We start from the raw sequence: 24,791 nt of genomic DNA on the forward strand, positions 1-24,791 counted from the left end.
TGAGCTTGTCCCTGGTATAAAAAAGCACTGAAGGGATGGGGCTCCTTTCCCACTGGACGGGAGGAAGCCTCTCTGTTGTTGTCGGAGTGAACCAGCCTGGGCACCACATGAGCGGCAATAGTCTTGTGGGTTTATGGGTTTGTGTCTTTCTGGCGGGAGCTGGGAGAAGACAGGAGGGAAGCTGACTGAGGATGCCGTCCCCGTTGCACAATGTTGTTCATGGAGTTGAATGGCTTCAAGGAGAAAGGACCTGTGCTCCCGAGGGAGAGTCCGTTTGTTCGAGATGGATTTCGAGAGATATTCGGAAGGTGGTGCGTGATTTCACACAGACAGCGGGTCCAACGTGTGAGTAAAGACAACTTCAGAATGAGCACCAACTTACGTGCAATTTATGATAGGCCCTTGTGTTTCTTTGATAACTGTTTAGTTGCTAAACATTCATAAATATTTTTCATTATAATCGTATGCAGTGTATTTTTGCTGCCGAGTGATTGCATGGGAACAGCAAGTCAGACAGATCGAGGTTCGGGAGGGTTTAGGGGAGCAAGTCATATCTACCCTAGAGATACAGAGAGTGGGAGAAGTGTTTTTCTCGTCGCTGAGTCCGGTGACTGTTTGCGAGGAGCTCCAGACACGCCCAGTGAAGTGGTTTCACCGGCAACAACACAACGTTCATTCCCGTGACCGCAGCGCCCCTGGTGGTCAATCCCCGTACCGCAGGGTTCAGCAGCTACCCGAAAGGGAAAATATCCTGAACCCGGAAGTACCGGGAGTTAACATGGCTTCGAAACGACAGGTCGAGAGTTTAACTGAGGAGGTAATTTGTCCCATCTGCCTGGATTTCTTCACCGATCCGGTTATACTGGACTGTGGACACAACTACTGTCGCTCCTGTATCACTCGGTGTTGGGAAAGGGAGCAGAGAAACTCCTGCCCGGAATGTAGAGAGGAGTTTGCAGACCGCACCCTCAGGGTCAATCGGGCCTTAGCAAATCTGTCTGAGAAAGCTCGAAAACTAAACCTGAATCCCAAAGGGAAGGAAAGTAAACTTCACTGCGAGGCACACGAAAAAGAACTGAAGCTGTTTTGTAAGACGGACAAGAAACTGCTCTGTGTGATCTGTAGAGATGCGCGGGAACACAGGGAGCACCGCTTCCTGCCGATTAAAGAAGCTGTTGAAGTCTATAAGGTAAAATCAAATCGATTTTGATCACCTGATGTTTTTTTTAATTTTATATTTATTTGTATATGACAATCAATTGGCTCGACTCAGCACTGCATCTTTATTGTCTAATTCCTTCACTCTCTGCCTCCCAGGAACGGGTTAAATCTGCGTTAGACTCTCTCACAGAAAAGAAATGCGAGCTCGAGGACATGGAGCGGCAACAGAAAGAGACGGTTTCTGCAATTCGGGTGAGGGTTTCTGAGCAGAATTTCCAATAATACTGTGCAGTTTTGTTTCCTTTAATGCCGAGTAGCAGAGTATCGCAGCTCCAGTGACCTGGGTTCGATCCTGACCTCTGGTGCTCTCTGCGTGGAGTTTGCATGTTCTCCTTGAGATCACAGTGGGCCGGCATTGCCAAGAAATCTAGGTTGAATGTTTAATTCGGGGCTGTAATTAACCCTGTGATGGCGGGTGGTCTGTGAGTCAGGTGGGAGTTGATGGATCAGTGAGGAAGAATCGGTTTCAGGAAGACGTGAATGTATGGGATTGAATATCTGAGAAATAGCATAGGGTCAGTGGGCTGAATGGTCTCCTTCCATGTCATAGGGAAATACTTTACAGCCAAATAATAAACTAGCCTCTCCTTTCATTTGACAGGAACAGTCACACAGTGTTCAGTCTCACATCACATCCCAGTTTGATGAACTGCGCCGGATTATCACCGAGAAAGAGCATCGTTTACTCCGAGATCTCAGGGAAGAGGAGGAGAGGATTCTGAATCCGATGGAGAAAAATCTTCAAAAGATTCAAGAGCATTTAAATTATATCCAGAAGAAAATGTCAAAGTTACAGGAACGGATGGATCAGCAAGACAATGTGACATTCCTCATGGTGAGAGATTTCAGTTTGGGTCTGTAAAAATGCACTATCACAAAATGATATATTTTAACTCAGCAGGCCAGGCAGCATCTATAGGGAGAAGCATTGTCGACGTTTCGGGCCAAGACCCTTCGTCAGGACTAACTGAAAGGAAATATAGTAAGAGATTTGAAAGTAGTGGGGGGAGGGGGAAATGCGAAATGATAGGAGAAGACCGGAGGGGGTGGGATGAAGCTAAGAGCTGGAAAGGTGATTGGCGAAAGTGATACAGAGCTGGAGAAGGGAAAGGATCATGGGACGGGAGGCCTCAGGAGAAAGAAAGGAGGGGGGGGGGGAGCACCAGAGAGAGATGGAGAACAGGCAAACAACTAAATATGTCAGGGATGGGGTAAGAAGGGGAGGAGGGGCATTAACGGAAGTTAGAGAAGTCAATGTTCATGCCATCAGGTTGGAGGCTACCCAGCCGGTATATAAGGTGTTGTTCCTCCAACCTGAGTTTGGATTCATTTTGACAGTAGAGGAGGCCATGGATAGACATATCAGAATGAGAATGGGACGTGGAATTAAAATGTGTGGCCACTGGGAGATCCTGCTTTTTCTGGTGGACAGAACATAGGTGTTCAGCGAAACGGTCTCCCAGTCTGCGTCGGGTCTCACCAATATATAAAAGGCCACACCAGGAGCACCGGACGCAGTATACCACACCAGTCAACTCACAGGTGAAGTGTCGCCTCACCTGGAAGGACTGTCTGGGGCCCTGATTGGTGGTGAGGGAGGAAGTGTAAGGGCAGGTGTAGCACTTGTTCCGTTTACAAGGATAAGTGCCAGGAGGGAGATCGGTGGGAAGGGATGGGGGGGACGAGTGGACAAGGGAGTCACGTAGGGAGCGATCCCTGCGAAAAGCAGAAAGAGTGGGGGAGGGAAAATGTGTCTGGTAGTGGGATCCCATTGGAGGTGGCAGAAGTTACGGAGAATTATATGTTGGACCTGGAGGCTGGTGGGGTGGTAGGTAAGGACAAGGGGAACCCTATCCCGAGTGGGGTGGTGGGTGGATGGGGTGAGGGCAGATGTGCGGGAAATGGGAGAGATGCGTTTGAGAGCAGAGTTGATGGTGGACGAAGGGAAGCCCCTTTGTTTAAAAAAGGAAGACATCTCCTTCGTCCTGGAATGAAAAGCCTCATCCTGAGAGCAGATGCGGCGGAGATGGAGGAATTGTGAGAAGGGAATAGCCTTTTTGCAAGAGACAGGGTGGGAAGAGGAATAGTCCAGGTAGCTGTGAGACTCTGTAGGCTTATAGTAGATATCAGTAGATAGGCCGTCTCCAGAGATGGAGAAAGAAAGATCAAGAAAGGGGAGAGAGGTGTCGGAAATGGACCAGGTAAATTTGAGGGCAGGGTGAAAGTTGGAGGCAAAGTTAATGAAGTTGACGAGCTCAGCATGCGTGCAGGAGGCAGCACCAATGCAGTCATCGATGTAGCGAAGGAAAAGAGGGGGATGGATACTGGTATAGACTTGGAACATGGACTGTTCCACAAAGCCAACAAGCAGGCAGGCATAACTGGGACCCATACGGGTGCCCATGGCTACACCCTTGGTTTGGAGGAAGTGGGAGGAGCCAAAGGAGAAATTATTGAGAGTAAGAACTAATTCCGCTAGACGGAGGACAGTGGTGGTAGAGGGGATTTGGTTAGGTCTGGAATCCCAAAAAAAGCGAAGAGCTTCGAGACCATCTTGGTGGAAGATGGAGGTATATAGGGACTGGACGTCCATGGTGAAAATAAGATGGTGGGGGCCAGGGAACTTAAAATCATTGAAAAAATTCAAAGCATGAGAAGTGTCATGAACATAGGTGGGAAGAGATTGAACAAGGGGGGGATTAGACAGTGTCAAGGTATGCAGAAATGAGTTCAGTGGGGCAGGAGCAAGCTGAGACAATAGGTCTACCTGGACAGGCAGGTTTGTGGATCTTGGGTAGGAGGTAGAAACGGGAAGTGCGGGGTGTGGGAACTATGAGGTTGGTGGCAGTGGATGGGAGAACCCCAGAGCTGATAAGGTTGGTGATGGTATAGGAGACAGTGGCCTGGTGCTCCTTAGTGGGGTCATGATCAAGGGGTAAATAAGAGGAGGTATCAGAGAGTTGTCACTGTGCCTCGGCCAGGTAGAGGTCAGTACACCAGACAACAACAGCTCCCCCTTGTTCAATCTCTTCCCACCTATGTTTGTGACACTTCTCACGCTTCATTGACCTCCACTGTTTCATTGGGCAGAGAATTCCACACATTCACCACTCTCTGGGAAAAGCAGTTCCTCCTCAGCTCTGTCCTAAATTTGCTCCTCTGAATCTTGAGGCTACGTCCGCTAGTTCTAGTCTCACCTACCAGTGGAAACAACTTTCCTGCCTCTATTCCTTTCATAATTCTATATGTTTCCCCAAGAACTCCTCTCGTTCTTCTGAATTCCAGCGAGGACAGTCCGAGGTGACTCAATCTCTCCTCATGTATAACCCCCTCATCTGGAATCAACCTGGTGAACCTCCTCTGCACCACCTCCAAAGCCAGTATTTCCTTCCTCAAGTAAGGAGACCAGAACTGCACACAGAACTCCAGTACCCTGTATAGTTACTTCACCAGTACCCTCTACAGTTGCCTCACCAGTACCCTCTACAGTCACCTCACCAGTACCCTCTACAGTCGCCTCACCAGTATCCTGTACAGTTCCCTCACCAGTACCCTGTACAGTCACCTCACCAGTCCCCTGTACAGTCGCCTCACCAGTGCCCTGTACAGTCGCCTCACCAGTGCCCTGTACAGTCACCTCACCAGTACCCTGTACAGTTGCCTCACCAGTACCCTGTACCGTTTCCTTACCAGTACCCTGTACAGTAACCTCACCAGTACCCTGTACAGTCGCCTCACCAGTCCCCTGTACAGTCGCCTCACCAGTGCCCTCTACAGTCGCCTCACCAGTGCCCCTACAGTCGCCTCACCAGTGCCCTCTACAGTCGCCTCACCAGTGCCCTGTACAGTCGCCTCACCAGTACCCTGTACAGTCGCCTCACCAGTCCCCTGTACAGTCGCCTCACCAATACCTTGTACAGTCACCTCACCAGTCCCCTGTACAGTGGCCTCACCAGTACCCTGTACAGTCTCCTCACCAGTACCCTGTACAGTTGCAGCATAACCTCCCTGCTCTAAAATACAATCCCTCTAGTGATGAAGGTCAACATTCCTTTTGCTTTCTTTATTTTTAATACTTGATTTTCAAAATTTTCAAAAAGCAATAAAATCAACAGGAACACATAAGCTCAGACGTTTGTGAAGATAAAATGAGCCAAAAGAAAGGACATAACATTAGAGGGATGCCTGTTGTACAGAGTGCTCAAAAGTGCTAAACATTAAGTCTCAATTGAGGGCCATGAAAGATTAGCTGGGAGGAAATTGTTCATCAGCCCCCGGCCTCGTCCAGGTAGGCAAGAAATGGATCCCAGACAGCTGAAAATTTTATTGGTTCTCAAGAACCTGAGTCTCTCCATCTGTACGACTGAGATCATGTCAGCCGTCCATCTCCGGAGAGAAGGGGGAGAGGGCGATTTCCATTCCCTCAGGAGGAGTCTTTAGCGACAGTCATCCCAGGCATCAGAGACTGTTGTATGGCTGCAGGGAAGCGTAGAGTGGATTGCGAACATCCAAAGATGGCGAGACCAGCTTCCAAGGGGAAGGATCTTTTATAGGCCTTTGAGTACCAGTCACATATTTTGGATCAAAATCCAGTCGGTGAAGGGCAAAACCTTTCATTGACCAACATTGTCCTCCATCTGGGGCTGGGGTTAGTGTCCTGGCGAATCATATAACTAGGGCTGCAGAGATGTCTTTAAACTAACTAGTGGGGGGGAGGATTCTAGAGAGCAAATAATTAAAAAGACAATGGAGAAGGTAATGGATGTAGGTAAAAGTGGAGGAATAAAAAGACAGAGTGTGTCAGGAGGGGAGAGAATGTACGGAGATAAGCGTAAAGTTGTACAAAAGGAAAAGGTAGGAAATAAGTGTCAAACATATTTGAAAGTCCTTTATTTGAATGCACGTAGTATTAGGAATAAAATTGATGAGTTGACGGTACAAATAACTACGTATGGTTATGATATTGTGGCAATTACGGAAACATGGCTGCAGGGTGACCAGGACTGGGAATTAAACATACAAGGGTATTCGACAATTAGGAGAGACAGGCAAGAAGGAAAAGGAGGTGGGGTGGCTATGTTAATAAAGCAAGAAATCACTGCAATAAAGCGAAATGATATTGGCTCAAAGGATCAGGATAACGAAACAATTTGGGTAGAAATAAGAAATAGTAAAGGGAAAAAAGCAGTGGTGGGAGTAGTCTATAGGCCTCCAAACTCAGTTGGTCGGAGCATAAATCAGGAAATAGTTGGGGCTTGTAATAAGGGAACAGCTATAATTATGGGGGATTTTAACTTTCATATTGACTGGACTAATCAAGTCGGACACGGCAGCCTTGAAGAAGAGTTTATTGAGTGTATTCGGGATGGGTTCCTTGAACAATACGTTACTGAGCCGACAAGGGGGCAAGCAGTCTTAGATCTGGTCCTGTGTAATGAGACAGGACTAATAAAAAATGTCCTAGTAAAGGATCCCCTTGGAATGAGTCATAACATGGTCAAATTCCATATTCAATTAGAGGATGAGAGGGTTGGATCTCAAACAAGCGTACTGAGCTTAAATAAAGGAGACTATGATGGTATGAGAGCGGAATTGCTTAAGATGGATTGGGAAAATAGATTAAAGGGTAGATCGGTACTTGATCAGTGGTGTATATTTAAGGAGTTATTTTACAACTATCAAGAAAAATATATTCCACTGAAGAAAAAAGGGTGTAAAAGAAAAAAATAGTTATCCGTGGCTAAGTAAAGAAATAAAGCAAAGTATACGACTAAAAAGAAAGTTATATAAGGTAGCTAAATCTAGTGGGAAGATTGAAGATCGAGGAGCTTTTAAAGATCAGCAGCAAATAACAAAAAGATTGATTAAGAAGGGGAAGATAGATTATGAAAGTAAATTGGCGAAAAACATAAAAGCAGATAGTAAGAGTTTTTATAGTTACGTAAAAAGAAAAAGGGTGGCTAAAGTAAATGTTGGTCCCCTAGAAGATGAGACCGGGAAATTAATGGTAGGGGACATGGAGATGGCGGAAATGCTGAACAAATATTTTGTATCAGTTTTTACAGTAGAGGACACTCAAAATATCCCAACACTGGATAAACAGGGGGCTGTAGGGGGAGAGAAGCTAACTACGATTCAAATCACCAAGGAAATGGTACTTGATAAATTAATGGGACTGAAGGTGGATAAATCCCCTGGACCGGATGGCTTGCATCCTAGGGTCTTAAGGGAAGTGGCGGTCGGGATTGTGGATGCATTAGTGATAATTTTTCAAAACTCGCTGGACTCGGCAATGGTCCCGGCAGATTGGAAAAATGCTAATGTAACTCCTTTATTTAAAAAGGGCAATAGACAGAAGGCTGGGAATTATAGGCCAGTTAGCCTAACATCTGTGGTTGGCAAAATGTTGGAATCGATAATTAAGGAAACAGTAACAGGGCATTTGGATAAACATAACTTAATAGGACAAAGTCAGCATGGCTTTACAAAAGGGAAGTCATGTTTGACAAATATGTTGGAGTTCTTTGAGGACATAACACATAGGGTAGATAAAGGGGAACCAGTGGATGTGGTGTATTTGGACTTCCAAAAGGCATTTGACAAGGTGCCACACCAAAGATTATTACTTAAAGTAAAAAATCATGGGATTGGGGATAATATTCTGGCATGGGTGGAGGATTGGCTTTCTAACAGAAAACAGAGAGTTGTGATAAATGGTTTATTCTCAGACTGGCAGTTGGTGACTCGTGGTGTTCCGCAGGGGTCGGTGTTGGGACCCCAACTCTTTACAATCTATATTAATGATTTGGAGAAAGGGACTAAGTGCAACGTATCGAAGTTTGCTGATGACACAAAGATGGGAGGGAGTGTAATGAGTGCGGAGGACATTGAAACCCTGCAGGGGGACATAGATAGGCTGAGTGACTGGGCAGACATTTGGCAGATGAAATATAATACTGACAAGTGTGAGGTCTTGCACTTTGGCAGGAAAAATAATAGAGCAAGTTATTATCTAAATGGAGAGAAACTGGAAAGTGCTTCTGTGCAAAGGGATCTGGGGGTCCTGGTGCAGGAAACACAAAAAGTTAGTATGCAAGTGCAGCAGGTGGTCAAGAAGGCCAATGGAATGCTGGCTTTTATTGCTAGGGGGATGGAGTATAAGAACAGGGAGGTCTTACTGCAGTTGTACCGGGTATTGGTGAGACCACACCTGGAGTACTGCGTGCAGTTCTGGTGTCCATATTTAAGAAAGGACATACTGGCTCTCGAGGCAGTGCAGAGAAGGTTCACTAGGTTAATTCCAGGGATGGGTGGGTTGATGTATGATGAGAGGTTGAGTAGATTGGGACTGAAGTCTGATGGTACTATTTTTAACAGTATTTATTGATAAAAATACACAAAATAATATCAATGCAAACATACAGATAATATATGTCGTCAATACTAAATCTAAAAGCGCGGGTATAATAATAATCAATAAGAAATAGCTCTATCGTTGTCTAGGGGATAATGTATTGTCCGATGGAAATATAAAAGTCACTCAGTTCATTCAAGCTGCAGCTTTTGGGTTGGACAGAAAGACGGGTTAAAACTTGCCCATTCCTTTTATGATGTCAATCCTTCGAGAGTCGTTGGGAGTTGATTTCCCCGTTGTTAGCTAAAAACCGTTCTTCCGTGGTAAAGGGCCCACCGATTCCGGGGCAAATGGAAGCGGACGCACGTGGCCTTCCCACTGGCTTTCGCTAATACGGGATCGCTGGCGTTTCTTCTGGTGCGTCTGAAGGGACTGTTCCCACAGACCCTCTTTTTATCCTGACTCACAGGGTCTCAGATGTCAATCAGGGTGGGATGATGCAATCCCTCCACCAACCCCCCCTCGGTTCATTGCCTGGGGCTTCGATGCATCGTACAGTATTCAATACACAATTCTGTCTCCAAGAGACAATAGCCGTTATCAATGGTTCCGCCTTTCGGAGGCCAGGACACATTCCAAACTCTTTGTGGATTCTGCATGTCTTTCTCTCATTTCCTGGGTCTCCTGACTCGAATCAATAGCGATCCTGCCATTCTCAAAAAGGAGGGGGCCACGGGCGTAACAATTTCAAGCAGAGATGCGTTCTCCACCCACACCCAATCCAATCCACCACTAATCTTAAATTCTGGCATCTGATCCTCCCTGACATCATATCCAGAAAAACATTCACAGCCTGTCCAGTCTTTCCCGTCAGTTCCATCCTCTCAGTTATGGGATAATTATCAACTTTCTCCCGGGTTCTGTGCCCCTTGTTACAGTCTCCCCTTTCTCCGTGTGTGTCAGTGAGAGAGAGCTGGGAAGTGGGAAATTTCAGCAGCTTGTAATAACTTGGCTCAAATTCCTGCGGTCAGGATACAGTCAGTCAATTGTGATCTGTGTTTTATTTATTTCAGGAGGAAGCTCATCGGAAGAGGAGGTAGGACATGGTCTTTACTGAAACACAGTATGGATTTGTAAAATAGTTCAAATATCACTGATGGTCAGTTTATAACCGGCTGTGTAATATTTACAGGATCAGTGATGATGAACAGGTGCTGTCGGTGACACATGGCACCCTAGCTGTTGAAAAATTCGATCACCCCTTTCTGTTGAACACAACGTTGAGAGAAATGTCTGATACAATTAAGCGAGGTAAACATTTACAGTTTCCTTTCTCCATGTTTGTGAACAATTTTAAGTGATATTTACTCGCAAAGACTGTCTGTAACTCTGGGTGAAGACATCACTGTCACATGGTCAGCTGGAGATGTCAGACCCCTGAACACACCTACACAGGGGCACGATACAACCAATACATGGGACTGTTAGATTACCCACTGAATCCTGAACCAATTCACACTGTATAAACACACCAAGACATCACCAGGTAATAAAAGCTGGCGTCTGTCATGTGACTGGGATTTTCAGAAAAATACATAGAGCCCTTCAGAGAAGGAAATCTGCGTCACTCAGCCTGTCTGAACCGTCCGTGACTGCGCACTCTGATTGACTCAGGTCTGCCCCCTGCTGGACTCACGAGTCTCACTATTATCAAACCCCCACATTGAAGCGTTGTCAGACCGAGCCCGGACACACCAACCAGCATTGACATTGGTCCAGATTTCATCTCGGGAGAAGCTCATACATCATAGACGGACTGGCAAAGCTCCCTCACGTACATACACAGACCGACTGGCAGATTGTGGCCAAATCCTCAACAAAGCTTCCAAGTACCTCATGACCTGCTCATCTCCTCCCTCTGTTTCCCCACCTCCTTCCATTTATTCCAAGGTCTATTGCCCTCCCTAATCAGATTCCTTCTTCTTTAGACCTTTGTGTCTTCCACCTATCACATCGCAGTTTCTCACATTGTTCCCTATCATCATTCCCCTCCACCTACCTTCTCCCTCGCCTGGATTCTCCTGGTGAGTCTTTCAGCTTTTGCTCGTCCCCCTCCCTCAGCTTCTTATTCTGCATCCTGTTGCCTTCCTCTCCAGTCCGGGTGAAGGGTCTCAGCCCAAAGTGTTCATTTCCCTCCGTAAACCGTGCGTGACTCGAGTTTGCCTGGCGTTTTGTGTGTGTGGCCGGCAAGATTCCGGTTGTGAGTGAACCCAGTGACTGAGACTCCAGAGGCATCAGGATAGAGAGTTCCAAAGATTCACACCCCTCTGTGAGAAGAAAGTTCTCCTCTTCTCAATCCTGAATGACATTTCCCTTATTCAGAGTCGGTGAGCCCTGGTTCCAGACTCATCGGCCAAGGGAAACATTCTCCCTGCATCCAGCCCGTCGAGCCTTGTTAGAAGTTTATACCTTTCCATGGAATTCCTCAACACAGCCAGGCTCCAGGGTGAGATTCCTCAGGAGGATGATCTGGGAAGGGGTTTGGCAGAAGTTTATTCACAGGGACAACAACACACATTTGTGGCCAGTAAACTGTGAACCTTCTGTGGTTGTTCACTGAGGCTCCAGTTACAGCTTTCATTCACTTTATTTCTCCTCTCCCCACAAATCTGACTGCACGGAGATTTGATCATTTCGGAAGCCGGCACCTCCCTACACTGAATCCCCAGTGTTTCTGCGGTTGTCAGATCCTCGTTCCCTCCCCTCGGGTGGATCTTTTATCGAGTTGAGAAACAGGACATTCAGTGAAAAGCTGCAGCAACACCCCCACATCCTCTGTCGATATCTCATTCCAGTCATTGAGATATAAACATGGAATCAGGCCCTTCGGCCCACCTTGTCCATACTGTAATTATAAATAATGAGAAGGATAAATAACATTATAAATAATCAAAAATATTTCAGTGATCCTGTAGTGATCTAGTTAAACACCTCCACTTTTCACTATACCACCAATTTTACTGTCATCTGCAAACTCACTCACCATGGCATCTATATTCTCCTCCAAATTGTTGTAACTATGGACAGTGGAACTTGAACCGATCGCCATGGTAACACCACTGGTCACAGATTCCATTCTGGACAACACCTCTCCACCAACACCCACTCTCTCCTACCGCCAGACAAATTTTACATCCAATTGGATAGCTCACCGTGAATCCCATGTGATCAAACCTTCTCTATGAGCCTTCCTCATGGAACCTTGTCAAAGGCCCTGCTGAAGTTCATGTGAACAATGTCCATCACCCTATTCTCAACGATCCTTTCTGTCCCCTCATCAAAGAAAAATTAATTAAATTTGTGAGTCACTATTTCCCAGGTATAAAACAGAGCTGACTATCCTGACTCAGTCCCTGCCTTTCCAAATGCTGGTAAATCTGTCTCTCAGTGTCCATTCCAGTAATTGTCCCACCACTGATGTTTGGCTCAGTGGCCTGGAGTTCCCTGGCTTGACCTTCCTGTCCTTCTGAACTCAAGACAACACCTGAGCCACCCTCCTGACTTCCAGCAGCTCACCTGTGGTGAAATGTGAAGCAAATTTATCCTCCAGGGCCCTGGAATTTGTTCCCTAGTCTGGAGGTATCAGACAGAGCAGATCACGGTCTGGGGCTCATCCACCTCTAATACCTCCAGCACCTTCGCTTTTGCACTGTGATATGTTCCGAGACATTACTGTTCATTTTCCTTAATTCCTTAGCTTCTGTGACCCTCTCCCTGGGAAATATTCATTTAAAACCTCCCCCCTCTCCTTTCATCGATGACCACATTGACCCTCAGGGTGACCTGTTCGAGTCAGGGTGTCATACATTTGGCCCAATGACCATGCTGACTGTTTTTCCCAGTGAGCTGGTGACATCTGCCCACGTTTGGTCCAAAACCCAATAAAACTCTTCAATCCATGTACGATCCACTGTAGATTCTTTTAAACGTTGCTTATTTCCAGCAGCTCATTCCAAATATGCACCACCCTGTGTGTGAAGCAAAGTTCCAGATGTCCCTTTAAAATCCATCGCCTCTGATCATAAACCTTTGCACTCCTGTTCTTCATACACCCTCTCTGAGGAAAATCCGTAACGTGGAAGGGGATGGGGACCGGAGTGACAGGGCTGAGGAAGGGGAAAATCCCTAATGTGGAAGGGGATGGGGACCGGAGTGACAGGGCTGAGGAAGGGGCAGTTGATATACAAGTTGATGCATTGTGTAGTGGGACTGTGAGGAAGAACAGACAGATGATGGGGCAGAATTGCAGTCAGTGGGGTGAGCTGCAGTCAAACGGGGGCAAAATCAGAAAGAGTGACCGATACAGGACTGAAGGTGAATGCACTCGGGACAGAGAATAAGGTAGATAATCTTGTAGCATAGTTAGAGACGTATGACATCGTGGGCATCACTGAATCGTGGCTGAAAGAAGATCATAGTTGGGAGCTGAACATTGCATCGGAAGGACCGGCAGGTAGGCAGAGTGGGTGTGGTGGCTCTGTTGGTAAAAATTGAAATCAAATCCTCAGAAAGAGGTGACACAGGATTGGAAGGTTTGGATTCTTGTGGGTTGAGCTAAGAGACTGCAAAGGTAAAAAGACCCTGTTGGGAGTTAGACACATTCCTCCAAACAGTAGCCAGGATATGGGATATACCTTACAATGGGAGATAAAAAGGACCTGTAATACGGGCAACGTTCTGATAATTATGGGGGATTTCAATATGAAACTGGGTTGGGAAAATCTGGTTGAGATGGAGCCTAGGAAATGGAATTTGGAGGACGTCTATAAGATGGCTTTTAGAGCAGCTTGTGTTCGAGCATACAAGGAGATCAGGTATTCTGCATTGAGTGTTGTGTAATGAACCGAATTTGATTGGAGAGCTTAAGGTAAAGGAACCTTTAGTAGATAATGATCATAACATGAGAGAATTCATCCTGCAGATTAACAGGGAGGAGATAAAGTCAGATGTATTAGTATGACAGTGGAGTAAAGGGAATTACAGAGGCATCAGACAGGAACTGGCCAAAGCTGATGGGAAAGAGACACCTTCAGGGATGGTTCAAAGTTCAAAGTAATTTTATTATGAAAGTACATATGTCACCATATACAATGATGAGATTCATTTTCTTGCGGGCATACTCAGTAAATCCCATAACCATAATAGAAGCAATGAAAGACTGCATTAACAGGGAGGACAACCAGTGACAACAAACACAAAAAGAAGCAACAAAAAAGAAATAATACTGATAAATATCAGGAACCTGGGAACAGGAGTCCTTGACAGTGAATCCATCGATTGTGGGAACGGTTCAGTGACGGGGCAAGTGAAATGGAGTGAAGTTATTCCCTCTGGTTCAAGAGCCTGATGGTTGAGGGGTAATAACTGTTCCTGAACCTAGTGGTGTGAGTCCTGAGGCTCCTGTACCTTCTTCCTAATGGCAGCAGTGAGAAGAGAGCATGGCCTGGGTGGTGGGTGTCCCTGATGATGGGTGCTGATTTGTGTTGGATGACAGCGGATTAGCAATGGCTGGAGTTTTTGGCGGCAATTCTGAAGATACATACCAAATATGACGATGAATTCTAAAGGGAGAATGAGGGAAATATGGCTGAAATAAAAGAGGGCATAAAATACAGCAAAAAATTAGTGATAAGTTAGAGCATTGAAATCTTTTAAAAGCCAACAGAAAGCAACTGAAAAAAGGAATAAGGAGAGAAAAGATGAAATATGAAAGTTAGCTAGCAAATAATATAAAAGAGGATATTAAAAGATTTTCAGATACATAAAGAGTAAAAGAGAGGTGACAGTCTATGATAATGCCGGGTGTATGATAATGCATTGTGGTGAAAGGAACAATAGTGCAGACTGTTAACTAAATTGGAAGAAAATTCAAACATCAGAGGCGCAGAGGGATTTAGTGGTCCTCATGCAAGACTACCCGAAGGTTAATTTACAGGTGGAGTCTGTGGTAAGGATGGCAAATGCAATGTTGGTGTAACTCTCGCTTCAGCTAGCAGCTTAATATTGGGGGTGATAGTCCTCAGCCCGGCCAAACTTAAGAATTCTCGTTTGGGTGGATACTGCGTGATGCGTTCCCCTGTTACAAATCAGTACCCTGCAATAACAAACAGTACAGAATATGCAATTAAACAATTGAGCTTTATAATTCTTAATTTGACTATATGGTTACTAAAGGAAACAAGGAAAAGAAAAAGGGCCGCTTCTCATGAAACAGTCTAATGCACAACTCTGGAGCTCACTGATAAGCCAGTTGTCCACCATCGACCTCCTCCGATTGTCGCTGACCCTCGGACCCTCACTCCAAGTCCACTCTGTCCGGCGGTCTACCAACACTCTCCGTTCACATCTTCTCTCCTAATCTCTCCCTGGCAAAAGACCGGAATTCTCTTCTCCAGAATCACAAGAAAGAACAAAATTTCTCTCATTGGATAGTCTCCGCATTTCAAACCCTGTTATCTTGGACAGGATATGTACAGTCCAGAGAAGGTTCACGAAGATGATTTCAGGAATGAAAGGGTTAACACACGGGGAGTGTTTGTCAGCTTTGGGCCTGTACTCACTGGAATTTAGGAGGATGCAGGGGGATCTCATGAAACCTACCGAATGTTGAAAGTACTCGATAGGGTGGATGTGGAGAGGATGTTTCCTATGGTGGGAGTGTACAGAACTCGAGGACACAGCCTCATAATTGAGGGGTGACCCTTTAGAACAGAGTTGAGGAGGAATTTTTTTTTTAGTCAGAGTGTAGTGAATCTGTTGAATATTCTGTCACAGAGAGCTGTGGAGGACCAGACGGTGGGTATATTTAAAGTGAAAATTGATCGTTTTTTGATTGGTCAGTTTATGGAGAGAAGGAAGATGTAATAGGTTTGAGTGGAATCTGGGATAGGCCATGATGGAACAGCGGAGCAGACTCGATGGGCTGAATGGCCTAATTCTGCTCCTATATCTTATGGTCCTCTGATCTATTCATTATTCATGAACTTGCATACCCATGTCTCTGGGAAATACACTGAGGGCCTCTCCCATCTCCTGTGACTCCAGGTGGAGTGGCACAGTAGTGTAGTGGTTAGCACAATGCTTCACAGTACAGGTGACAAGGGTTCAATTCCCACTGCTGCCCGCATGGAGTTTGTACGTTCTCCCCGGGACCATGTGGGTTTCCTCCGTGTGCTCCGGTTTCCTCCCACAGTCCAGAGATGTACCGGTTGGTCGGTCATTGTAAATTGTCCCATGATGCGTCTGGGATTAAATCAGGGGATTGCTGTGTGGTGTGGTTCGAAGGGCTGGAAGGGCTGATTCCCCTCTGTGTCTATTAAACTGATCCTTAATGAAAAACCCTGCATCAGGACAGAGAGTGGAGTGTGTGGGTGATGAGGGGCTGTGAGGGGAGTGGGTCTGTGGGAAGGGGATAAAGATCCCTTATAAATCATTCCCCTCTCACCTTAAATCTACACCCTCTGGTTTTGGACACCTTATTCTGGAAAAAGACACGTTATCTATGCCCCCTATGATTTTATATACTTTGACTAGGGGTCACCCCTACACTCCAGGGAAATAGCCCCAGCTTATCCACTCTCTCATTTTAAGCCAAGCCCTCCAGTCCTGGTAACATCTTCCTGAAGCTTCCTGTCCAGTGTGATGACATCCGTCCCATAGTCCGGGAACCAGGAATGTACACAGTACTCCGAGTGTGGTCTACCATCGATGTCAACGGCCTTGGTGAAGTCCATGTGGACAATGTCTACCACCCTGTCCTGGACAATCCTCTTCAAACAACTCAATCAGATTTGTGAGACCTGATTTCCCGAGGACAACGTCATCCTTGTCTTTCCAAATGTTGCTCGATCCTGTCCTCAGAAACTTCCCAACCACTGACGTTAGACTCAGTGTCCTGGAGTTCCCTGGAGTGATCTTCCAGCCCCATTAACGAAATGCACAACCTCAGCCACCTTCCAATCATCTGGGACATCAGCTGTGGCTGAATGCGAAGCAAATGTATCTCCCAGGGTCCCTGTAAATGAATCCCCTATCCCAATGAGGGTCTGAGGGTCTGCAGGGGTTGGGGTTATAGAAAGGGGCAAATCAACCCAAATCACCCATCTTCACTCCCCTCCACCTTCAAGGTCCCCCTCCACACACAGTTCACCCACAGGCTTTCCACCTCCCCCACCTGGTTCTGGTTTCATCTGCCAGTCATCTCTCCCCTAATGGTTCCCATCATCAGCTCAGACTCCCCCACCCTCCCCCGAAACTTCGTCCATCTTCCTCTCACCGTTTTGTCTCTGTGTCTGTCTTCATCTATCATTCACTTCCCAATGTCTCCCAACTCCAGTCCACATCCCCACCGCTCCCATACAGGGAGCAACCTGCTCATCAAACCTCACCCCTCCTCAGTCCACAGTCACCTCATACTCGTCTCATCATCCCTCACCCCTCCTCAGTCCACAGTCACCTCAGACTCACCTCATCATCCCTCAACCCTCCTCAGTCCACAGTCACCTCAGACTCATCATCCCTCACCCCTCCTCAGTCCACAGTCACCTCAGACTCACCTCATCATCCCTCAACCCTCCTCAGTCCACAGTCACCTCAGACTCCTCATCATCCCTCACCCCTCCTCAGTCCACAGTCACCTCAGACTCATCATCCCTCACCCCTCCTCAGTCCACAGTCACCTCAGACTCACCTCATCATCCCTCACCCCTCCTCAGTCCACAGTCACCTCAGACTCCTCATCATCCCTCACCCCTCCTCAGTCCACAGTCACCTCAGATGTCTCATCATCCCTCACCCCTCCTCAGTCCACAGTCACCTCAAACTCGTCTCATCATCCCTCACCCCTCCTCAGTCCAGAGTCACCTCAGACTCATCTCATCATCCCTCATCCCTCCTCAGTCCACAGTCACCTCAGACTCATCATCCCTCACCCCTCCTTAGTCCACAGTCACCTCAGACTCATCATCCCTCACCCCTCCTCAGTCCACAGTCACCTCAGACTCCTCATCATCCCTCACCCCTCCTCAGTCCACAGTCACCTCAGACTCATCATCCCTCACCCCTCCTCAGTCCACAGTCACCTCAGACTCACCTCATCATCCCTCACCCCTCCTCAGTCCACAGTCACATCAGACTCCTCATCATCCCTCACCCCTCCTCAGTCCAGAGTCACCTCAGACTCATCTCATCATCCCTCATCCCTCCTCAGTCCACAGTCACCTCAGACTCATCATCCCTCACCCCTCCTTAGTCCACAGTCACCTCAGACTCATCTCATCATCCCTCATCCCTCCTCAGTCCACAGTCACCTCAGACTCATCATCCCTCACCCCTCCTTAGTCCACAGTCACCTCAGACTCACCTCATCATCCCTCACCGCTCCTCAGTCCACAGTCACCTCAGACTCCTCATCATCCCTCACCCCTCCTCAGTCCAGAGTCACCTCAGACTCATCATCCCTCACCCCTCACCCCTCCTCAGTCCACAGTCACCTCAGACTCCTCATCATCCCTCACCCCTCCTCAGTCCAGAGTCACCTCAGATGTCTCATCATCCCTCACCCCTCCTCAGTCCACAGTCACCTCAAACTCGTCTCATCATCCCTCACCCCTCCTCAGTCCAGAGTCACCTCAGACTCATCTCATCATCCCTCATCCCTCCTCAGTCCACAGTCACATCATCCTTCACCCTCCTCACTCCACAGTCACCTCAGACTTGTCTCATCATCCCTCACCCTTCCTCAGTCCACAGTCACCTCAGACACCTCATTATCCTTCACACTCCTCACTCCACAGACACCTCAGACTCGTCTCATCATCCCTCTCCCTCCTCAGTCCACAGTCACCTCAGATGTCTCATCATCCCTCACCCCTCCTCAGTCCACAGTCACCTCAAACTCGTCTCATCATCCCTCACCCCTCCTCAGTCCAGAGTCACCTCAGACTCATCTCATCATCCCTCATCCCTCCTCAGTCCACAGTCACCTCAGACTCATCATCCCTCACCCCTCCTTAGTCCACAGTCACCTCAGACTCATCATCCCTCACCCCTCCTCAGTCCACAGTCACCTCAGACTCTTCATCATCCCTCACCCCTCCTCAGTCCACAGTCACCTCAGACTCATCATCCCTCACCCCTCCTCAGTCCACAGTCACCTCAGACTCACCTCATCATCCCTCACCCCTCCTCAGTCCACAGTCACCTCAGACTCATCTCATCCTCCCTCATCCCTCCTCAGTCCACAGTCACCTCAGACTCATCATCCCTCACCCCTCCTCAGTCCACAGTCACCTCAGACTCATCATCCCTCACCCCTCCTCAGTCCACAGTCACCTCAGACTCCTCATCATCCCTCACCCCTCCTCAGTCCAGAGTCACCTCAGATGTCTCATCATCCCTCACCCCTCCTCAGTCCACAGTCACCTCAAACTCGTCTCATCATCCCTCACCCCTCCTCAGTCCAGAGTCACCTCAGACTTGTCTCATCATCCCTCACCCTTCCGCAGTCCACAGTCACCTCAGACTCCTCATCATCCCTCATCCCTCCTCAGTCCACAGTCACATCATCCTTCACACTCCTCACTCCACAGACACCTCAGACTCGTCTCATCATCCCTCTCCCTCCTCAGTCCACAGTCACCTCAGAATCATCTCATCTTCCCTCACCCCTCCTCAGTCCACAGACACCTCAGACTCGTCTCATGATCCTTCACCCCTCCCCAGTCCACAGTCACCTCAGACTTGTCTCATCATCCCTCACCCCTCCTCAGTCCACAGTCACCTCAGAATCATCTCATCATCCCTCACCCTTCCTCAGTCCAGTCACCTCAGACTCCTCATCATCCCTCTCCACTCCTCAGTCCACAGTCACCTCAGACTTCTCATCATCCTTCACCCCTCCTCAGTCCACAGTCACCTCAGACTTCTCATCATTCCTCACCCCTCCTCAGTCCACAGTCACCTCAGACTCGTCTCATCATCACTCACCCCTCCTCAGTCCACAGTCACCTCAGACTCATCTCATCATCCCTCACCCCTCCGCAGTCCACAGTCACCTCAGACTCGTCTCATCATCCCTCACCCCTCCTCAGTCCACAGTCACCTCAGACTCATCTCATCGCTCCCCTTCTCCTCTCTCTACCGGCCGTCACCCTCTTCACTCTCAGTCCTGACTTTGACACGAAACGTCGACAGTCCCTTTCCTCCCACAGTTGCTTCTCGACCCCCTGAGTTCCTCCAGCAGATTGTGTGAGGCCTGATTATTGGATATGTTTAAGGTGGAGTTAGAGAAAGATTTTGAAAGGTGGAGGAATTGAAGTTTTGGCGAACTGGGATGAGGAATTGATGCTGACTTCGATCAGTCTCTGTTACATTGAATGAAGGGCCTGTTCCTGTGCTGTACTGTTCTATGTTCTCTGTTCCCTGTTTCGAAGAATGAGAGGACATCTCAGGGAAACACAAAACTCTTCCCGAGCTCAGCAGATGGGATGCAGGGAGGATGTTTCCCCTGTCTGAGGAGTCGAGGGTCAGGGGTCACTGTCTCAGGATGGGGTGGACCCTCAGACGATGGGGTATCTTTCGAATTCTCCGCACCGGGGGCTGTGGGCTCTCAGTTATTTAGTCCATTTAAAGTCACAGAGTCATTGTTGTACAGCACAGAAATGGGCCCTTCGGCCCATCACCTCTGTGCTGACCTATTTACCAACTACACTCATCCCATTGGTTGGCATTGGGTCAGTCTCCTTCTGTTGAAGTGTCTGTTAAACACAGTGATTGTATCTGATACCATCACCTCCTCTGGCAGTAAGTCCCAACATCACCCACTCACTGTTCAATACACTCACCCCTCAGATAAGACCATATGAGCATAAGATATAGGAGCAGAATTAGGCCATTTGGCCCATCATCTGCTCTGCTATCTCATCATGCTGATCCAATTTTCCTCTCAGACCCACTCTCCCGTCTTCTTCCCGTATCCTTTGGTGCCCTGACCAATCAAGAATCTGTCAAGACAACACACACAAAACGCTGGAGGAACTCAGCAGGCCAGGCAGCATCTGTGGAAAACAGTACAGTCAGTGTTTCAGGCTGAGACCCTTCGGCAGGATCTATCACTCTCTGTCTTAAACATACATCAAATCTTGGCCTCCACAGCTGCCTGTGGCAAACAATTCCACAGATTCACCACTCTCTGGGTAAAGAAATTCTCCATTCTAAAAGGACGCCCCTCTGTTCTGAGGCTGTGTCCTCTGGTGTTAGACTCTCCCTCGATAGGAAACATCCTCTCCACATCCACTTTAACCGTTCGATAGGTTTCAATGAGGTCTCTCATCATTCATCTGAATTCTAGTGAATACAGACCCAGAGCCACCAAACGTTCTTCATATGACAAGCCATTCGATCCTGGAATCATTTTTGTGAAACCCCTTTGAATACTCTCCAGTTTCAGTACCGATCCTTTCTCAGATAATACTTCACAATACTTCAAGTGAGGACCCACCAGTGCTTTATAAATTTTAACTTTACATCTGTACTTCACAAGGACATATAACACCCAACTTAAATTCTTCCATATACCTGTCTAGTAGTCTATTAAACTTCACGAGTGTATCTGCCTCCACCACTGACTCAGGCAGTGCATTCCACGCACCAACCACTCTGAGTGAAAAACCTTCCTCTACTATCCCCCTTGAACTTCCCTCCCCTTATCTAAAAGCCATGTCCTCTTGTACTGAGCAGTGGTGCCCTGGGGAAGAGACGCTGGCTGTTCACTCTGTCTATTCCTCTTAATATCTTGTACACCTCTATCATGTCTCCTCTCATCCTCCCTCTCTCCAGAGTAAAGCCCTAGCTCCCTTAATCTCTGATCATAATCCATATCTCTGAACAAGGCAGCATCCTGGTAAATCTCCTCTGTACCCTTTCCAATGCTTCCACATCCTTCCTATAGTGAGGCAACCAGAACATGACACAGTACTCCATGTGTGGCCTAACCAGAATTTTATACAGATGCATCCTTACCCCGCGACTCTTAATCTCTATCCCTCGACTTATGAAAGCTAACACCTCATAATCTTTCTTAACTACCCTACCTATGAGACAACTTTCAGGAATCTGTGGACATGTACCCCCAGACCCCTCTGCTCCTCCACTCTACCAAGTATCCTGCCATTTAGTTTGTACTCTGCCTTGGAGTTTGTCCTTCCAATGTGTACCACCTCACACTTCTCCGGGTTGAATTCCATCTGCCACTTCTCAGCCCACTTCTGCATTATATCAATGTCTCTCTGCAATCTTCGACAATCCTCTACACTATCTACAACACCACCAACCTTTGTGTCGTCTGCAAACTTGCCAACCCACCCTTCTACCCCCACATCCAGGTCGTTAATAAAAATCACGAAAAGTGGAGGTCCCAGAACAGATCCTTGTGGGACACCACTAGTCACAACCCTCCAATCTGAATGTACTCCCTCCACCACGACCCTCTGCCTTCTGCAGGCAAGCCAATTCTGAACCCACCTGGCCAAACCTCCCTGGATCTCATGCCTTCTGACTTTCTGAATAAGCCTACCGTGTGGAACCTTGGCAAATGCCTTACTAAAATCCATGTAGATCACATCCACTGCACTACCCTCATCTATATGCCTGGTCACCTTCTCAAAGAACTCTATCAGGTTTGTTAGGCATGATCTGCCCTTCACGAAGCCATGCTGACTGTCTCTGATCAGACCATGATTCTCTAAATGCCCATAGATCCAATCTCTAAGAATCTTTTCCAACAACTTTCCCACCACAGACGTAAGGCTCACTGATCTATAATTACCTGGACTATCCCTGCTACCTTTTTAGAACAAGGGGACAACATTCGCCTCCCTCCAATCCTCCGGTACCATTCCCGTGGACAACGAGGACATAAAGATCCTAGCCAGAGGCTCAGCAATTTCTTCCCTCACCTCGTGGATCAGCCTGGGGAATATTCTGTACGGCCCCAGGGACTTATCCATCCTAATATATTTTAACAACTCCAACACCTCCTCTCCCTTAATATCAACAAGCTTCAGAACATCAACCTCACTCATATTGTCCTCACCGGCATCAAGTTCTCTCTCATTGGTGAATACCGAAGAGAAGTATTCATTGAGGACCTCACTCACTTCCACAGCCTCCAGGCACATCTTCCCACTTTTATCTCTAATCAGTCCTACTTTTACTCCTGTCATCCTTTTGTTCTTCACATAATTGAAGAATGCCTTGGGGTTTTCCTTTACCCTACTCGCCAAGGCCTTCTCATGCCCCCTTCTTGCTCTTCTCAGCCCCTTCTTAAGCTCCTTTCTTGCTACCCTATATTCCTCAATAGACCCATCTGATCCTTACTTCCTAAACCTCATGTATGCTGCCTTCTTCCACCTGACTAGATTTTCCACTTCACTTGTCACCCATGGTTCCTTCACCCTACCGTTCTTTATCTTCCTCACCGGGACAAATTTATCCCTAACATCCTGCAAGAGATCCTTAAACATCGACCACATGTCCACAGTACATTTCCCTGCAAAAACATCATCCCAATTCACACCCACAAATTCTAGCCTTGTAGTCTCATAATTTGCCCTTCCCCAATTAAAAATGTTCCTGTCCTCTCTGATTCTATCCTTTTCCATGATAATGCTAAAGGTCAGGGAGTGGTGATCACTGTCCCCCAGATGCTCACACACTGACAGATCGGTGACCTGACCCGGTTCATTGCCTAATACTAGATCTAGTATGGTATTCCCCCTAGTCGGCCTGTCAACATACTGTGACAGGAAATCATCCCTGTGTTGTTCAGAAAATCCTGCTCCAATCCGGAGGTAAAACCTCGGGAAGGTGCTGGTTGTCCATCCGCTGTGTTTGGGTAAATCCCCGGGCCTAAGGCCCAGCGGCCTCTCTCCCGATCCCGGGGCCGCGCTGCCCGAGTTTCCCCCCCGGTCCCCGGGGACGCGCTGCCCGAGTCTCCCCCGATCCCCGGGGACTCTCTAATTCTCTGCTTTTCCCCCCAGTCTCTGTCACCCTGGATGTGGAAACGGCGGGTCCGCGGCTCGAGGTGTCTGAGGATCGGAAGAGTGTGAGATTGACCGGGACCCGGAGGAATCTCCCTGACACCGGGAAGAGGTTCACAAACTGGTTTTCTGTGCTGGGATCGGAGGAATTCACATCGGGGAGACATTACTGGGAGGTGGAGGTGACGGGGAATCGGCGCTGGTGTCTGGGAGTCGCTGCAGAGTCTGTGGATAGGAAGGGAGGGGTCGGACTGAGTCCGCGGACCGGATTCTGGACCATCGGGCGGCGTGATGACGTGATGCGGGTTCTCACCTCCCCTGTGTCCCGTCTCCCTGCCGGTCCCATCCCCGGGAGGGTGGGAGTTTATCTCAGTTACGAGTCCGGGACAGTTTCATTTTACAATGCGGAGACCAAGTCTCATCTCCTCACCTTCACTGGGAATAAATTCACGGAGAAACTTTATCCTTACTTCTACACTGGATATAAAAACGAGTGGCTGAGCATCTGCTCCGGTTCCGCTCCGGGTCTGTAAACGGGTCGGGTCCGGGACCGACATCAGGAGTTAGTCAGTGTAAATATAAATGTGCGGAGAGTGAAATAAACACGATGTGAGAATTATCGATCCATTAATTTTAACTCGTTCACCACATCCGTCAACGGAACAGTAACACTGCGGATTCAGCAGCAGCCGCGGGCGGCGGGTCCTGAGCTCCCCGGCTCCCCCGGGTGCTAAAGTCCACCCGCCCCGAGACAGGTGAAGTGGGACAAGTGGTGGTGATGCTGGTTGGGAGAGGGAGGTCAAGGTGAACCTTGGGGAGGCGGGACACGTGACGGTAACGGGCTGGAGAATCTCAGCGTGTCAGGCAGCATCTATAGAGGGAAATGGATAATTGACATTTTGGCTCAATGTCCTCCCACTGGACTGAAAGTGAGAGCGGAGATGACCGGTGTAGGATTTGGATGGAAAGCCAGGGTAAGAGCTGGCAGGTGAGGGGGTGATAAAGACACGAGGGAGGGGTGGAGTGTGGAAATGTGTCAGAAGCTGTGAGGTGAGAGGTGGCAGTGACAAAGTTGATGGGCAGATGGAGAGGGTGGGTGAGGAGGGTAAAATGTCGGA

The 24,791-nt window shown here is 47.9% G+C and overlaps 1 protein-coding gene across 1 annotated transcript; it reads left to right on the top strand.

Moving 5' to 3' along the window:
- Positions 1 to 776: 776 nt before the first annotated feature.
- Positions 777 to 24,382, top strand: LOC140720054 (zinc-binding protein A33-like). The gene is made up of 6 exons (XM_073034957.1): positions 777 to 1,189; positions 1,318 to 1,413; positions 1,823 to 2,056; positions 9,649 to 9,671; positions 9,768 to 9,886; positions 23,674 to 24,382. Exons 1-6 carry the CDS (start codon positions 779 to 781, stop codon positions 24,204 to 24,206), a joined length of 1,416 nt encoding a protein of 471 aa, XP_072891058.1. The 5' UTR covers positions 777 to 778; the 3' UTR covers positions 24,207 to 24,382.
- Positions 24,383 to 24,791: the final 409 nt, after the last annotated feature.

The sequence above is a fragment of the Hemitrygon akajei genome, chromosome 2, assembly GCF_048418815.1.
Source record: "Hemitrygon akajei chromosome 2, sHemAka1.3, whole genome shotgun sequence".
Taxonomy (NCBI): Eukaryota; Metazoa; Chordata; class Chondrichthyes; order Myliobatiformes; family Dasyatidae; genus Hemitrygon; species Hemitrygon akajei.

Coding starts and splice junctions, on each gene's coding strand:
- LOC140720054 (XM_073034957.1), top strand. CDS start 779: ATGGCTTCGAAACGACAGGTCGAGAGTTTAACTGAGGAGGTAATTTGT. Junction 1,190..1,317: donor AAGCTGTTGAAGTCTATAAG/GTAAAATCAAAT, acceptor TCTGCCTCCCAG/GAACGGGTTAAATCTGCGTT. Junction 1,414..1,822: donor AGACGGTTTCTGCAATTCGG/GTGAGGGTTTCT, acceptor TTCATTTGACAG/GAACAGTCACACAGTGTTCA.